This window comes from Sapajus apella, unplaced genomic scaffold (genome assembly GCF_009761245.1).
Source record: "Sapajus apella isolate SASKATOON/1434 unplaced genomic scaffold, GSC_monkey_1.0 scaffold95, whole genome shotgun sequence".
Taxonomy (NCBI): Eukaryota; Metazoa; Chordata; class Mammalia; order Primates; family Cebidae; genus Sapajus; species Sapajus apella.
This window is the reverse complement of record NW_022437035.1, coordinates 6,041,995-6,059,767: the sequence shown is the minus strand read 5'-3', so window position 1 is coordinate 6,059,767 and position 17,773 is coordinate 6,041,995. Positions and strand designations below refer to the sequence as shown.

General features: G+C 56.5%; 1 protein-coding gene across 7 annotated transcripts in view; it reads right to left on the bottom strand.

Moving 5' to 3' along the window:
* Window positions 1–17,192: 17,192 nt before the first annotated feature.
* Window positions 17,193–17,773, bottom strand: part of NF2 (neurofibromin 2) — a 94,406-nt gene continuing 93,825 nt past the window's right edge. For 5 of the 7 annotated variants that reach the window (XM_032256801.1, XM_032256802.1, XM_032256798.1 and 2 more), the window contains one exon: window positions 17,193–17,502. In XM_032256801.1, the coding sequence (XP_032112692.1) occupies window positions 17,445–17,502 (58 nt within the window). In that variant the 3' untranslated portion in view covers window positions 17,193–17,444. The remainder of the gene's footprint in view (window positions 17,503–17,773) is intronic. The other 2 variants (XM_032256795.1, XM_032256800.1) reach the window with 2 other exon arrangements.

Sequence of the window (17,773 nt, the reverse complement as noted above, 5' to 3'; positions counted from 1 at the left end):
TCCTAACCTACCACCAATCACCGCCTCAAACTCTGCACGGCTCCTTCCCAGTCCTCCAGTGGCTCCCATGCTACTCCAGGGAAGAGCTGAAGTCAGCAAAGTCGCCCCAGGGCCCACAGTGTCTCCCTTCTCACCTCTCTGCTCTCACCTCCTTCCCCAGCTCACCTGCTCTGCTGGCCTCACCTGGAAGGCACACTCTCACCCCAGGGCCCTTGCACTTGCTGTGTGCGCTGCCAGGAATAATGCTCTCCTCCTAAATACACTCGCTTTTTCAGGTCCTTCCTTCCTTCCTCCCTCCCTCCTTCCCTCCCTTTCTTCCTTCCTTTCTGTTTCTTTCCTCCCTTCCTCCTTCCCTCTCTCCCTCCCTCCCTCTCTTCCTACCTTCCTTTCTTTCTTTTCTTTCTTTCTTTCTCCCTCTCTCTTTTTCTTTTTCTTTCTTCTTTTCTTTTTTTCCTTCCTTTTCTTTTCTTTTCTCTTTTCTTCTTTCTTTCTTTCAGGGTCTCACTCTGTCACCCAGGCTGGAGTGCAGTGACACAATCATAGCTCACTGCACCCTCCACCTCCTGGGCCTCAGTCTACTGAGTAGCTGGGACTACATGCACGTGCCACCACACCTGGCTAATTTTTTTAAAAAATGTTGTAGAGATAGAGTCTCCCTATGTTGCCCAGGCTGGTGTCCACCTCCTGGCTCAAGTGATCCTCCTGCCTTGGCCTCCCTAAGTGCTGGGATTGCAGAGTGGGACCCATCTCGTCCAGTCAAGGTCTTTACTCAAAAGTCACCTTCTCCCTGGATCTTCTCCGAAGACCCTGGCTTAAAAAGAAAAAAAAAAAAAAAAAAAAAAAAAAAAAAGACAAACCGCACCCTTCTCCCCGCCTGTTTCTTGGCCTGGATTCCCCATACGGTGACACTGCACACTCCTTCCTTGCCTGGGGCTGGCTTTTGCTCACTGCCTCGTCCCTGGTGTTGGGCACACAGTGGTGCTTGGAGGAAGAGCTGGAGGCTGCCTGCAGGTGCGGCCCTGGAGGCAGCACCAGGTAGGGCCAGGTGTGCGGGTTTGGGGACAGGAGTGGTGACTGAGATGCCCCTGCTGTGAACACTTTTCTTCCGGCTGCCCCATCTCCAGCCTGTCCCCCACCCATCCCCCTGGCAGCAGCTCAGTCAGAAGACAGCGCCCCAGCGGCCTACATCAGCACATTACATGGCGAGGTGTGGGGTCGCAGAGATAAAAATCTCTGTCCTCCTGCCAAATGCCACAGAGCCGCGCCACCTTGGACCTTCCTGCATGACCTCCACTCCCCTTCAGCTAGATCATCCCTCCTTCAGGCTCCTGCCAGGAGATGTGGCTACCTCTGGGGGGCGGGGGTGGGGTTTGGGGTCCCAAGAAGACCGCTGTGCCCAGGCAGGTGTCAGCCCCTGACTTCCCTCCTGGGGACACAGAGTGGTCGCACCCGAGCCCAGCAACACCCTGCCCAGCTGCCTGGCCCAGCCTCCTTGGCCTGACCAGGTGATGTATGGCCCGCTCGCCCTGCCAGGAAGCAACAGCAGATGGATGGGTAGTGCCAGGGTGGGCTCAGAGCCAGGAGTCTGGAGCAGGGGGTGGGGAGAGGCCTGGCTCTGGAGACAGCCATTCCCGGAATGCCACCTCCCTGACTGAGGGCAGGACAGCGAGTGTGGGATGTTTCGGGCATGGCTCCCACACCCTGGCCCTCGGCATCGGGGAGTGCAGTGAGCTAAAGGTGGGGGCTTTTTGTCCTGCGTAGTATCTCTCCAGGCCTCAGTTTTCTCATCTGTAAAATGGCGATGAAGCCCTTTGGAAGGAGGTGGGGGGGACCAACTGAGAGAATGCCCTCAAAGCAGAGCCCCGAACCCAGCACTGCAGGCCTGTCCCTAAATCCCCGCTTCCTCCTCCCCTAACTCCCCACCAGAGCCCTGGCCCCATCTTTCTTTCCTGGCCTTTGGGAGCATCCCACAGCCAGATGTGGACAGGACCTCGGAAAGCCAGTTCAGCCTCCCTCTAACTTTCCAGGAGGGAAAACTGAGGTCTGGAGAGAGGAAGGACCTATCCAAGGTCAGGCGAGAGGGCTGGAGAGACCCCTCATAGTAGCTCCTGCAAGACGCCCCTCCTCACCGTGGACACGTGGTGGCGTATGGTGGCTGCTTCGGCTACCCAGCTGGTGGGGAAGGACAGGAGGACAGCGCTGGGCACAGGGAAGGGGGCTGGGGGTGCTGGTGCAGCTGCCGCGGCCGAGTCAGGATGCGCCAGACGCTTCTGTGGGCCCTGTCTGCGTCCAAGGAGACCAGGACACTGGGAGGACGGACGGTGTGTCCTCGATAGCTGGGCCTGGAGGAGGGATGGGGGAGCAGGAAGGGAGGTCATTCTGGGAACTGGGGCTGCCGTCTGCTCACCTGCCCTGCTCCCCAGAGGAATGGGGACCCCACGTGGGCTCTCGGTGTCTTCGGGCATGTGACACCAATGTGCGTGAACAGGTCTGGGTGGACGTGGGCCTATTGGCAAAGATGTGTGCATCTGTGGCTGGGTGTCTCGGTGCCAGGGTGGATGTGCACATGCAGGGGTCTGACACCCTGAGGACCCGGGGCCAGGGAAGATGCAGGCAGAGACATACATGTGGCAAGCGTGCACACATCACAGGCAACTACACGGCGGTGTATGTTGCACATGTTACAGGTGCTCACTCCACACCCATCAGGCCCTGCACAAACTCAGCCTCAGTCAAAAAAAACTGGACTGGCCAGGCGCAATGGCTCATGCCTGTAATCCCAGCACTTTGGGAGGCCAAGGCAGACAGATCACCTGAGGTCAGGAGTTCGAGACCAGCCTGATCAACATGGAGAAACCCTCTCTCTACTAAAAATGCAAAATTAGCGGGGTGTGGTGGCGGGCACCTGTCATCCCAGCTATTCAGGAGGCAGAGGCAGCAGAATCGCTTGAACTCGGGAGGTGGAGGTTGCGGTGAGCCGAGATTGTGCCATTGCACTCCAGCCTGGGCAACAAGAGTGAAACTCCATCTAAAAAAAAAAAAGGAACAAGGGCAGCCCCCCATTGCTAGATGGGGAAACAGAGGGCAGCAGCCTGCCCAAGGCACCCGGCACTCAGGTTCCTGCCTGGTCAATTCAGGAGAACGACCCTGCCCTGGCCTCCTCACAAGGTGGGCTCGGACAAGAAATGGGTCGTGTTTTGGACTTGTTCTTCTGAGCAGGGGCAGGACATGGGCTGTGGAATGGCAGGCATGGCAGGGCCTCTGCTCGGGTTCAATGGCCAGGAGCTTTGCAGAGGGGTGTCGTACCTGGAGAGTCTCTTCTCCAAGCCTCAGTTTCCCCACCTGTAGAATGGTGCCCCTCCTTCTCCTGGGCTCCTGCTGGGAAGCGCTGAGCCATGCCATGAAACAGAAGTCTGGGGACCCAAGGTCACCTCAGGGGCATGGCGATGGTCCCGGCCACACCAGGTCGTATCCCGAACAGGCTCCCCTGCCCACCTGCCAGTCTGGGAGGGGAGGTGAGCCTGGGGGAGGGAAAAGGGAAGTAAAGGGATTCCAGGCAGGGAGGCAGGCCTTCCGGTTCAGTTAGCGAAGGGATTTGTCATTTTAATGATGTGATATTTCTTGCCTGGCTCCTGTCGGTGGCAGCGCGAAGGGGACAGCTGCTTCCCTGAATGAGAAGGTGCTGGTGCTGGTGGGGGTGTCCTCAGGCTGCCCAGCCTCTCCAGGCGGAGGGGGAGGGCAACTGGACGCGGAGGTCCAATGGGCCGAGAGCTCTCACGGAGCACAGCCTCCTGTCCAGGTCTGTCTCTCTGTCCCATGTAACCTTTTGGGTGAATCCTTCCCCACCTCTGAGCCTCAGTTTCCTCATCTTTAAAATGGGGCAAATGCGACCACCCCTGGCTTCTGTACTGACCGCTGTTGGTTCCAGGCTTTCACATCTCTCCCCTGTGCTGGCTTTTCCAGTCCCTGCTGCACCAGGGCCCTCTGACCTGCTCCGGCATTTTTCTTTTCTTTTCTTTTTTGAGAGTTGCCCAGGCTGGAGTGCAATAGCACAATCTCAGCTCACTGCAACCTCCACCTCCTGGGTTCAATCGATCCTCCTGCCTTAGCCGCCTGAGTAACTGGGATTGCAGAAGCCCATCCCACCACCACGCCTGGCTAATTTTGGTATTTTTAGTAGAAATGGGGTTTCACCATTATTGGTCAGGCTGGTCTCAAACTCCTTACCTTGTGATTCACCCACCTTGGCCTCCCAAAGTGCTGGGATTACAGGTGTGAGCCACTGCGCCTGGCCATTTTTGTATTTTTAATAGAGATGGGGGTTTCATCATGTTGGCCAGACTGGTCTCAAACTCCTGATCTCAAGTAATCTGCTTGCCTTAGCCTCCCAAAGTGCTGGAATTACAGGCGTGAGCCACCATGCCCAGTCTTCTTTTCTTTTTTTGACATGGGGTCTCACTGTCTTACCCAGCCTGGAGTGCAGTGGGGTGATCATGGCTCACTGTATCCTCAAACTCCTGGGCTCAAGGGATCCTCTTGTCTCAGCCTCCCAAAGTGCTGGGGTTACAGGTGCACACCACCACGCCGCGCCTGCTCCTGAATTTCAGCAGACCCTCAGCATGCCTCCCTCCCTGGCAGCAGCAGGGTCTTTTGAAAGTGCCAGCCTGGCCCAGCACCCTCTCCCCCTGGGGTGAGCCCAAGCTGGCCTTGCTCCACATCTTAGCCTCCCCGGCCCTTGCCCCCATCCCAACCCCACCATCCTGAACTTGTCACTGCTGTGTAGACATGCCTTGCCCTTTCTCACATCCAGGCCTTTCTAGAAGCTGCTCCCTTTGCCCAGTGAAGACTCCTCACCCTGGTTCCTCGAGTCAGCTTGGAGGCTTCCTCTGGCTCACACAGTCACCCTCTGTTTGCCCTGTGACTGCATTTGTCACATGGAGGGTGACAGCCGGTTTCCTAGTCCGTTTTGCTCACTGCTGCATTCTAGCACATAGTAGGTCCTGAGTGTATGTGTTTGTTGAATGACTGAATGAGCGGCCTGCTGACCCTGGCGTGCAGCATCCAGAGTGCAGGGGGCGGCCGCGGCAACGGTGGCCCACTGGGTGGCCCATCCATCAGCTTGGTGCTGCGCCTGACCAGATGGAGCCGAGCCCCTGGGGAGGGGGAGAGGAAGAAAAGATCCATCACACAACGGTCGGTCGGCGGGTGTGTGCGTGTGTCGCACCTGCCCCCCACAGGATCCTCATCCATCATACTGTCCCTGGGATGCTGGCTGGGGGCCAGCCAGCTCCTCAGGGCGGAACCTTTAGAAAGCTGCTGCTCTCTGGTGCACAGGGGAAACTGAGGTCTGGAGAAGGGCTGCAGAGGTTAAAAGTGGGGGCTCAGGGGTCAGCTCAGAGGGACAGCTCTTGTGCGACTCACTTGTATGACCCGGGTGAGTCTCTGGGAGACCACATCCTCATCTCTGAGGACTGGGGATGCAGCAATGCCCCCAGGCCAGGAAGAGAAGGATGTGCAGAGGTGGGCATGTGCCTGGCACGCAGACATGGCTCGGGTCAGGCTGGCCTGGCTTGGGGGTGTGACCCTGCCTGGCCCTGCCTCTTGGGCTGGCAGAGGAGGCAGCGGCTTCAAGCAGTGGCTTCAGGCGGGACTGCCTAATTGTCTGGGCCGTCATGGGGAAGGAGACTTTGACGGATGCTCCTCCTGGCCAGAAAGGCGCGGGGAGCCGGTGGCTGAGTGATAACCGGACCTGTGGTGATTACAGCTCAGCTGGCTGGACCAGCTGGCCAGGGGGACATCAGGCACTGGACTCTCTCCCAGGCCCCACACCCATTTGCTGGGAAGTCACCGCCTCCCTCTTCCTCCTTCTCTGCATTTTAATTATAAAAACAAGCCTTTTCCAAGCCATCATTTCACCCGAATTGCACAGCAGCCTGGAGCGTGAGGTGAGCCTCTCAGGCACTGAGATGCTCAAGATGGGTCAGCAGACACTCGTTCGTTCACTGAGTAGATCTGTCATGAGCACCTACTACGTGCCAGGTGCTGTGCTGGGCATGGTGTCGGGGACGAGAGCCAGACAAGCAGGCTTGGGCCACCTGCCCACCCCGGCCACTCTGGAGGTTACAGGTGGGTCAGGTCTGAGTCTTGCCTCTGCAGGGGCTGCCAGATAAATGCGAATGTCATGGAACAGAGGGTGCTGGGCCAGGTTGGCACTTTCAAAAGACCCTGCTGCTGCCAGGGAGGGAGGCATGCTGAGGGTCTGCTGAAATTCAGGAGCAGGTGTGGCGCGGTGGTGTGCACCTGTAACCCCAGCACTTTGGGAGGCTGAGATAGGAGGATCCCTTGAGCCCAGGAGTTTGAGGCTGCAGCTCAAACTTCCAGCTGAGCCAACTGGAATGCAAAGGGGTGAAGGGCCTTGCTTGGGGCCCCCCAGCTGGAGGAGACGGAGCAGCATTGGTGCCCCAGAGTTGGGCTCTTTCCGCCTCAGCAGGGAGCACCGAGCCCAGTCCCACATCCCAGGTTCCTCCCCTGCCATGAGGAGGGGAAGGCCAAGACCAGGACCACCCTTCCCTAGACAGCCCAGGCCGAGGTCCCCTTGGGCTTCCCACTGCTGAGCCTCCAAAGAGGGCCGTGGGCTGTCCCCAGGCAATGTGAGGGGAGGGTCTTCTGTCCCACTCACTCTGAGTGGGCTGAGGCCGGAGGGATTCTTCTCTGAGGTTGAGTTGCTGAATGAGCCAGGCACATGAGGAGGATAGGGTTCAAGTCTCAGCTCCGAGAAGTCAGTGGGCCTCCCTGAGCCTCAGTTTCTTCCTCTGTCTCACATGGGGATAATGGTCACTGCACTGGGCTCTCATGGGGGTCCCTGGTGATGCTACCAGGTAAGGCCCTAAATGAGAGCTGCTGCCATTCACCAGGCCCTGGTGTCGTGAAAGGTCGTGGCCCGATCTGGGGACTGCTGTGAGGATTAGGGAGAGACCAAGTGTGCCAGGGCCCACTCAGGTCACTGCTGACCTTCTTTCCTCTTCCCTAGGGCCTGGCCAGAGCAGGCATTCAGGAGATGTGTGGCCCCAACCCCACGCACACAGGATCAGTGCTGGGATTGTCACAGGGCCCATCAGCCAAGCAGGTGAGTCCGGGAGGAGCTAGGAGGCTGGCGAGGGGCTGCACTCAGCCTGCGCTGCCCTACCCAGTGGCGCTGAGCCGGCTCTAATGAAGTGGGCTAGCCCCAGGCCACATTGATTTCACGTCTCCGTGGCCACTTCCTAGCTAGTAAATGTCACTGGAGAGTGCAGCCATGGCACCTGACATGCGTCCAGTAGTGAGTGGGGGCTGGCAGGCTGCCGGAGGGGTGGCGGATGTCCATGAAGTGCTGATACCAGCCCAGGGTCCCCAGAGCCTCTGGGCTCTCCTGCCAATCCCTGAGGAGGGGCTGTGCCCGCCGGATGAAGCTGTCACCCACCTGGGAACATCTGCAACCACCAGCCCCTCTTCCGCTGTCAACATACAACAGACCGACAGCCACCGCTGGCAGGGTTGCTCCTTTCTTCATTGTGGGGGCAGTTTAGCGTGGTCCAGAGATGGGTGCAGCTGCCCAGGGCCCAGGAGTCAAGGCACAGCTGTGTGAGGACTCCTCCTGGCCATGGCCCTCCCAATCCTGCGCTGTCGCCTCTGGTCACTGGCTTAGGACAAGCTAAGAGTAAACAGCCGTAACCACGCAGCGGCAGGGCTTGGTTGATAAACCCTCAGCGCAGCAGGACCGGTCCCGTGATCTCGTTCAACCCCACAGCGGCCCTGTGGTGGATTTGGAATACCCTCCATTGCTCGGGAGGGGAACGTGGGGTGGAGAGCAGCACTGGGGAGCCCAGACACCCCCATCCCCAGTTCATCCAAGGTCCTCATGGGACCCCTTCTCTGCCGCAGCTCCCCGCCCCATCTTCCCCGCACCTTTCTCCCCTTCCCCATCTCAGGAGGTGGGAGGTGAGGGGAGGGGTGGTCCAATGCCTATTGCTTTTCCTCTGTTCCTCCTGGGGAGCTGTGGAGAGGGAGAGGGGGCTCTTATCCACGAAGGTCTGGCCTCAGGGGAGACGCTGGGCCTCCTGAAAGACTTGAGGCAGGGACAGCCGGTCTCTAGGGGAGGGGTCCCAGGGAGACATTCACTCTTCACTGTCCCCTCTCCTACCTTAAAACTTCTATCCTCCTAGAAACTTGATCTCCAGGTCTGAGACCTGAAAACCAAGGTTTGCCCAACCCACTCCTGTCCTAGACTCAGCATTTCCCAGGCACTCTAGAGCATCTGAAATTGCATCTGTGGACAGGACCGAGGGTGGCTAATACCAGTCCTATCACCAGAGGACCAGGAGCAGCCGGCTTGGGGCAGACACACAGCGGCCACCGAGTCAGGCCCCTGTAATGCTGTGACTTCCAGGGAGAGACCCTACAGAGCCTCTGAGCCAGTAGAGGCCATCTGTGAGTATCCACAGCCCTGGCTCCCTGGTGTCCCCCTCCCCAACCCTTCCCTGCCTAAGGAGCTCCTGAGGGCAGGGTGTGTCTCTGAGCCCTGCCTGGCGGGGTTCTCCACGCTATGCCCAGCATGCACTGGTCACAGCAGGGAGGGGACTCTGGACTGGGCTGGGAGCTGCCCCTGCCGCCTTCTGAGGGGAGGAATCTGCCCCAGCTGGGAGCTGCCCTCCCATCCTGGTGTTGCCAGGGGCCTTTCCTACGTGGTGTGGGGAGCCCTGGCATCCCCAGCCGCTCTCCCCCTTCCATGGGAAAAGAGGAGGGAGGAGAGAAAAGCCGTATTAATAAAAGAATAGGATACTGCACTAACCCCACAGCATGTGCGGCTCAGAATAGCAATGCGCTTTCTGAAGGCAAACAGAACTCCCCAGGTGTTAATGCAAATTCACTCCAGTTAAGATGAAAGAGGGTTGTTTCCCCCTTTGCTGGTTAATATGAAGGACTTAATAGATTCAGCCTCAGGAACTTAGGAACTGGGCTGGGAGTGGAAGGCTGGGGGGTGAGGAGGGGGAAGGATGTAGGCGTGGGCAAAGAAAGGAGGTCCCATGGGTTTCGGGGCTGAACAACTGTCACAGCAGGCCTGGCCGACGCTGCAGCTCCTGCCACCACCCTCCGCCACCCGGGCTGACAGGCGCTGGGTCTGGCTGCTCAGGAAGAGGCAGCAGGAAAGCCCAGAGTGGCCGTAACAACCCCCGCCCTGGCACCTGCTGCCTTTCACTTGAGCCCGGGGGCTGGTAGCTCAGTGGCCCCTCCTGAATTTGTGCTAGAGGAGCGTGGGGCTAAGAGAAAGGAGGGGTGCTATGGGAGCCCTAACACAGGCCTCAGGCTGGGGTCCCTGCAGGGCACGTGGTTCCACTCCAGCTCCCAGTCATGGCTGCAGCTGCAGCCATTCCTGCGGGATCCTGGGCCAGTCACTCCCGTTTTGGCTCCCTGGAAGGCGAAGCTGGTTTGATAGGGCTTTGGGGGACCTCAGGGGACCAGCCCATGGAGTTGGAAGCTAAGGGAGTCTCGAGTTCCACTGGTCCAAACCTGACCTTCTATAGCCAAGACCTGGACGCCTAGAGAGTGGAAGGGACTTACTCAAGGCCACCCACAGGCAGAGAGCTGCAGGGGATCAGAACCCACAGCCAGCTGGCCCGAAGTGCAGGCTGGACCCCTGAACTGCCCTCTGCCGGGACAGACAGGGCTCTGTGCTCCCTGAGTGGAACTCCTCCCCAGTCCGGGGCTCCAGGCTGAGCTGCCCATCCTGGCCTACTTGACTTTCTCAGATATATTGCCTGGGAATTATCTTCTGCTGAAAAATCCCCAGGGTCCCAGCAGGGCCACTGCTGGGGAGGGTGGAGACACCTGTGCAGCTCGACGAGGCAGGGGTATGTCAGGGGTCCCGGGGAGGTGCTCTCCAGCTCGGCTGGGGATAAAGGGAGACTTCAGGGAGATCTCAGAGAGGGTGGGCCTGAGGCCAGGCTGTCCGGGTCATGGGTCCATTCCACTGATCCAAATTTAACTCCTGGTTAAATTTACAGCAGGTGACTGCTTGGGACACCTTAGCAGCCTTCTTTGCTTTGTTTACCGATTTAATTCCTTCAGATCAAAGGCTGCCCCTTCCTCCCTGAACAGGCAGACGGGGGAATGACATTATTTATATTGGAAATGGGCAAGGCTCCACGGGGACATCTTCCTTATGCCTGATAAGAGAAAATTAGGTCACTACTGTGCCTCCCTGGCGTCTGCAGTTGGGTTTTTACAGCCCAGGTACTCACAGGCTCAGGGACGAGCTCGTGAGCAGAGCGTGGCCCACCTGGTTCTCTCCCACCCTCAGCCTCCAGTCAATTATTGACCTGAGCAGTGGGTATTAATGGGACAAAATAAGAACATCCTTCCCAGGCAGCTCCAACCTGGAGTTATCTATCATTTCCTGGGCTTTGCAGCTGGCACTGGGCAAACACGGGCAGGGACAAACAGGCCAGCTGCAGGCTCATTAAGCTCGGGGTGCAGGTGGAGGGGATGGAGGCCATGGGGGGGCCGTGGGTGGGCCTGATCCCTCTGAGCTGTGACATCCCCTGGGTCACTATGGCTCTTTTCTCTCCTTCCTCCTGCCCTCTGCCCCCCAAAGAAGTATTCAGATAAAGAGCCACCACTTCAGATAAAGAGGGGTGACGCACATCTAGGCAAGGTGCTTAGAGCTTTCTTAGAGCTAATCCCCACAAAACCCTATAAAATCCCCATTTTACAGATGAAGAAACTGCAGTGGCCAATAAGCTGGGCAATTTACCTAGGCTCACGTGGCTGGTCAGTGGCTGAGCAGGAACCCAGGTTTGTCTGTGCTCGGAGGCAGGGAGGGCTCTGAGCTTCTCAGCTGTGCCCTTTCCAGCTCCTCCTGCAACCGGTGGTAGAGATTTCACATTTCTTCAGGCCAGCTGCGTCTATTACTTGTTAAGCAACGGTAACACTGTAACAGGTCCACACACCCCTTTTCTTAAAAACCTGAGTACATTTTGTTCCTGTTCTTCACGTTATCCTGGCAACATCCCCCGGGGTACCCAGAGGCATCACTGTCAACTGTCTTCTCCGGGGGTGGAAGCTCTGGCCCTTGGGGGAAAGGGAGAGCAGGTGCCCTCCACCTCTGCCCGGTGAGCCCGGCTTAGGGGAGGGGCGAGGTGCCTCTGGCTGCTCCGACTGCGGAGCCCTTCAGGAGATGTCTTGATTTCAGCTCAGAGGCAACATGCCAGGTCCTATTCTGGAGCCAGCACCTCGGTGAGAAACGGGCATCAGTAGAAGCCAGGAGAGGACATGGCAGGTGTTCCTCTCCGAGTCAGCTGGAGTCCTTGCTGGACAGATGAACGGCCCCGTAATTTTCCCCAGGTGCTCCTGCCATGGCGCAGAGGTCCACAGCTGTCTCTCTGGAAGCGAGCTGCGGCCTTCCTACCGGAGCTGGGGCTGCGGCTGCAGGATCCTGCCGTAATGCAGTAATGAGAGGCTTCCAGGAAGCCCCGCACAGCCCGGCAGGGGAGGGGGAGAGGAGCCCTTGGCCTCTCTGCTGGAGATGAGGCTGCCTGGGCTGTCTGAAAGGGAGATGGAGAACATTTGGGTGCCCGACTTTCTCTTCCCCAGACGGCTAAGAAATTGGATTAGATACAGTCACAGCAGTCTTCTCGCCAATACCTTTCCCCCCAGAGTTTTGCTGCCAACTCTTCATTATATGTGGGTGGCTCCTTATCCTCCCTGCCACATGAAGGCTTCTGGGGTAGGCAGCCCTGGGGAACAGCTGCCAGCACTCCCCACTCAGGCGAGGACCAACAGCAAAGAATGAAGTGCCGGCAGGGAGGACAGAATGAGCCACTTAGGGCTCCGATGGGACAGGTGGCAAATGCCCCAGTGAAGCACTGAGGCCTGGCCTCCACCTTTGCATTTACAGCAGGGTCACCAAAGACGAGAAAAAACAGCAAGGAATTCAATGGATCTCCTCAATACCAAAATACCATGAGAATCAGTCACCGCAATTCTGTTATTAGTAATTCCAACTCTACTTAAGGGGGAGCTCGGATCTCAGTGAGGTCACATTTACTATTTTGGTGAGGGGGTCGGGGTGTCTTTTATAGAAAGGTTAGGTCAAAATATTGCCTGGACGGCTTAAAATGCCCAATATTTTTGAAGTGCTTTCTTTGGCTCAGACTACATAGGAAATCAAACTGCTCCCAATCACTAAAAATAACAATCTACTTTTGAGAAATGAGTTTATATTATTCATCTAACAAAAAACCTAATTAGTTACCAATTTTTTTTTAATACGGCCTCACTCTGTCACAATTTTTTCTTCTTTTTTTTTTGAGACAGTCTCACTCCATCACCCAGGCTGGAGTGCAGTGGCATGATCTCGGCTCACCACGGCCTCACAGTCCCAGGTTCAAGTGATCCTCCCACCTCAGCCTCCCAAAGAGCTGGGCCTACAGATGCAGCCACCACACGTGGCTAAGTTTTTAATTTTTTTGTAGAGATGGGGTCTTTCTATGTGGCCCAGGTTGACCAATTCTATATATTCAAAGCTAACAACAAATTGTTAAACACTTTTTATATTCCCTAGTCTATCTCCTTTAAACATCTTTCTTAAAAAAACCAAGACAGTGAACTCCAACATTTTGGAAAGATCTTGTGTATTTTGATCGGCTGTTTTCCCCGCTGGCTTGTGCAATGGAAACCTGACAAGCATGTGGAAATTGTCCCTCAGAAGTCCTGGCAGCCACACCGTGCCATTTGAATCTCTGGCTGGGGCCACAGTACTTCGGGACGGAGTTATCCTATAGAAGTTTTGGTCTTCATAAAGGACTTTTGTTGATTGAGAAAATGGAAACAAAACCAAAACCAGAAACTCTGCAGTGGTGATTTCCAACGTGAAGTGCAAATGTCGTGTAGCCTGACAGCAACTGCGTCCCATTTACTCTGCAGACAGCGCCTGGGCCCCAGGGGTTCTGCCTGAACCCCCAGAGCCTGGAATGCCGAAAGTGGAAATGTCTGGAAGGATTGCCCAGTCCAGCTCCTTAGTTTTCTGGTCTGAAATCAGGGATGGGCAGGGACCACGGAGAGGAAATTGAGGTGCTGGGACACCATGCAGGGCCCTCGCCAAGTTACCCCAGAAAGAGGGAGGGAGTTCCCTGGAGAAGGTATCATTAGGGGCACTGTGGAAGGAGATGATTTTTGGTTTTTTTTTTTGAGATGGAGTTTCGCTCTTGTTGCCCAGACTAGAGTGCAATGGCACGATCTCAGCTCACTGCAACCTCTGCCTTGTGTTCTAGTGATTCTCCTGTCTCAGCTTCCCGAGTAGCTGAGACTACAGGCATGAGCCATCACACCCAGCTAAAGTTTTGTATTTTTAGTAGAGACGGGGTTTCACCATATTGGCCAGGCTGGTCTCAAACCCCTGACCTTGTGATCCACCCACCTTGGCCTCCCAAAGTGCTGGGATTACAGGCGTGAGCCACTGCACCCAGCCAAAAGGGGTTGATTCATTTGCCACCAAAGACAAGGGGTCAGAGTTGAAGGCTCAGGCAGTCAGGTACAGCAGAGGGCTCATTTTTCCACAGAACCATGAGACGGCCGCCCCCACCCAGCCGCTTGCTTGACCCCTCAATGGCCTGAGCAACAGGCAAACTGAGGAAGCCCAAGGCAAATATTTTCCGGCTTAGAATTTTTATTAAAACAATCATTTAAATTACAATCGTTCCCCAGAATAGAAAATAGCCTTTCATGGTCTAGCCCTGATGGGAGGCAGTGAAAGAAGTGACGTTTGACAGTTTGAAAATGGATGGCGCTTCCCTGAAAGCCCTGGAGGGCGGGTTTGGCCCCAGGGCCACTGGGCCAGGCTGGCTCCCTGCCAAGGCTGCTCCCTCCAGGGGTGGCGAGGCCCCGCCCTGTCGGTGAGGAACACAGTCACTGAGGCTGGTTGTCAGCCCCTGGGCTTTTGAAAAAGAGAGGGAGAGAGAGAAACCTGTCCCCAAAATTACAAGACGCAGCCACTCATTAAGTGTTATGTGATGCCACGGGGTCTGTCCAGCAGGGCCTGGCAGGTACATGAACAACGGGGTGGACAACACAGGTCGGGGACTGCTGTGGCTGACATGGGGCCCCAATCAGGATGAATGAAGCGGTCTGTGCTGCACAGCTGTGCACGGCTACCAGCCAACGGGGGAGCCTTGCAGATGTCATGAGCTGGGCAATGGCCTCACAAAGGGTCCCAGTGCCATGGGGCTTCTGCCCGAAAGCCGGCAGAAGGGCTCCTGATGAAATCACCATGGCCAGGTGATTTCACTCTATGGGCTTCTGAGACTTCCTTACTTGACAAGCTGCCAGGCCCTAAAATGTCACTTAAAAAGGACGCAGTCATCCCAGCCGCAGGCACCAGTCTCTGAAAATCAGGCATCTCTTTTTTTCTCCTGCTACTAGGGCTTGCGACCCACCTGGGGCCCATCCTCCTCTCCACCTTCTCTGTCTGTGGGGGAGGCACCTCGGATTCCTGCCTGAAGGAGGGGGAAGTGCTTCTGGCTGAGCGAGGTCCTGCAGTCCCGAGCCTGCTCGCTGGAGCCCCAGGTGCTTCTGCCACAGCTCAAACACCGGCCAGCTCCCTTGAGGCCACGTGGCACTTCCCAGACTTCAGAAGTACACACAGCAGTTAAAGAAGGAAACAAAGCCCCACAAGTTTTTGTAAACCACCATTATGCTCTGGCCCGCAGTCATTGTTAAAGAATAAATTTACAGGTTGGGAGGAAAATAACTCCTGGTGGAAATCCAGGGATGGGCTTTAAGACAGAGGAGAGGCCGGGCATGGTGGCTCACACCTGTAATCCCAACACTTTGGGAGGCCAAGTGGGCGGATCACCTGAGGTCAGGAGTTTGAGACCAGTCTGGCCAACATGGCAAAACGCTGTCTCTACTAAAAATACAAAAATTAGCCGGGCGTGGTGGCACACGCCTGCAATCCCAGCTACTTGGGAGGCTGAGGCAGGAGACTTTTGTACCTGGGAGGCAGAGGTTGCAGTGAGCTGAGATTGCGTCACTGCATTCCAGCCTGGGCATTAGAGCAAGACTCCATCTTAAAAAAAAAAAAAAAAAAAAGAAGACTGAGGAGACAGAGCCACAACACAAGAGTCAGACCTCACTTTACAAACGCCTGAAGCTTCTGCTCCTCGCTGGGACAGACTAAGAGGACACAAGGCCACAGCATCCACACTTAGGCTCCAGGTCTGGAGTCCCACCCTGCAGACCCTCAGCAGCTGGGTGGCACCCAGGGCTGGTTTCCTGGGGGCAAGGTGGCCCAAGCAGGTGCCAAGCAGCCTGACCCCATTAGGTCAGCCTGATAGTGGGAAGAAGGCAGGATCTCTGTGAGCTTCTCAGTTTCTCAAAACCAGATGGAATTGCCAGAGACCGACTCTGCTCTCCAGAAATCTCTAGGCCCCCATAGCGCCTCCAGTTACTGAGTCTTTTATCTGATTAAGACAAATCACCTGCTTTGCATAATAGCCCAACTGGAAGGATCTCAAGGGCCCTGGCTGGTCACAGCAGCATCAGCCATGGAGAAAAGAAAGGGCAAGAAGGGGCTGGGTTCGGTGGTGGTGGTGCATGCCTGTAATCCCAGGCGTGAGTTCAAGACCAGCCTGGCTAACATGGCAAAACCCTTTCTCTATTAAAAATACAAAAAATTAGAGCTGGGCACGGTGGCTCACGCCTGTAATCCCAGCACTTTGGGAGGCTGAGGTGGGCAGATCACGACATCAGGAGATTGAGATCATCCTGGCTAAGACGGTGAAACCCCATCTCTACTAAAAATACCAAAAATTAGCTGGGCATGGTGGCAGGCGCCTGTAATCCCAGCTACTAGGGAGGCTGAGGCAGGAGAATCCCTTGAACCCGGGAAGCGGAGGTTGCAGTGAGCTAGCTGAGATCAGTCCACTACACTCCAGCCTAAGTAACAGAGCAAGACTCCGTCTCAAAAGAAAGAAAAAAAAAATTAGCTAGATGTGGTAGTGCACTCCTGTAGTCCAGCTACCCCGGAGGCTGACGCAGGAGAATTGCTCCAACCTGGGAGGCGGAGGTTGCAGAGAGCCAAGATTGTGCCAGCGCGCCAGCCTGGGCAACAGAGAGAGACTCCATCTCAAAACAAAAACAAAAACAAACAAACAAACAAACAAGGAGTGAGTGGAGTGAGTGAGCCCTGGGGGTGGTTCTGTGACCTTCTTCTGCCTGGTATGGAGGTGGGTCCTGTGTCAGCCTGGGTGAGCGCCACCTGTGGGTGGACACCTGCAACAAGCCTGTGCTGGGAGGGGCACAGAGGGACCTGGCTGGCCCCTGGGGAACAGAAAATTCAGGGCCCGAAGGGGGACAAGGGCAACCCAGCAAAGTGAGGGCTGGGTACAACAAGGGGTTGGGAAGTGGTCTGTGCCCACTGGCACATGGCCAGGAGGGAAGGTGAAGCAGATGGGCCGTGCAGAGTGGGCCAGTGGAGCTCGGAGTCTGGGCCAGTAAGAAGCCGCACCTGTAGGGCCACAGGGCTTCCAGATCCTCGGTCATAGCGGGTTACGGGTGCTAACTACAGCACGATCAGGCAGTGCCCCAGCCCCATACAGGTAGGAGTGCCTATGGCTGCCGGGCAATGGGGAAGACGTGAGTGGCTCCCACCTGCCTCTCGGACCCTGGTCTAGGGTGGCTGGAGGGGGACACTGAGTACCCCGTACCGTCAGCTCCCACATGGCACTGCGTGCCTCCCAGCCCCTCGGCTGGCAGTCAGCCTGCATCACAGCTTCTGCCTAAAGTCTCTCCCAGCCACAGCTGCCTTGCCTATTCCCCACCAGCTGCCAGCCAGAGCGCCGCCTTGGGGTGCCTGGCGGGGACCCAACACTTGCTCGTCACGAGCTCTGGGCGGGCTCCCTAACGATGAGAAGCTGGCAGTCGTGCTGGGCCTGGGCTCTGCCAGGCTGGGCTACTTCGCTGCATGCCAGGTCCTCTCCCGTGTGGGAATGAATGTTCTGGAACCCTGGGTGGAGCGGGGGTGATGGCACTGGCCTCTCAGGGCTTCAGTATCCCACTCCCTACAACAGCTTCCCAGGATGGGTGGTGGAGGTCAGCTCTGGAGTGCAAGACACACACACCCCAGGGAGCCTCGGACAGTGGGAGTCAGGAATCCCACATTAGACAAAGGAAGACAAACACTTCTTAAAACAAAGACTCAAGTCAGAGAACTAGAACACCGTGAGAGAAATCTCTACAGGGTTGTAGTTCAAGGCAATTGCACATAAGAGGGGCTGGGCTCTTCATTCAGCTGGGGAAATTTCTGGAGCTTCCACGGAAACCCCCAGCCAGCTCCCTACGGATGGCTCTCTCGGTGTCTGGTCCATCGGGCGGTGCCGGGAGCAGAAGTGGCAGGTCCTAGGGTGGCTGGATCACCTGCTAGAGCTCTTCAAAGAAGGCCACTCGGGACTTGGCGCTCTGCAAGGTGAGCTGTAAGAAAGCAGAGAAGAGGCTGAGAGGGCACGAGATAGCTCTGTCACACAGGGTCCTGTCCTGCCACCTGGACTCACCTCAAAGGTGGTTGGGAGCAAAAGGGAAGGCTGTTCAAATAGATGCTCAAGAAGTTGGCGGTCAGCCCCCAAAAAGCAGCCAGATTTGCCCATGGATTCAAATTAGGAGGTGACAAATGAGGAAGTGCAAGGGGAGGGCCGGTGGACAGAGGCACGCCAGCAGGACAAGCCATCAGCACTGCCCCTTGACA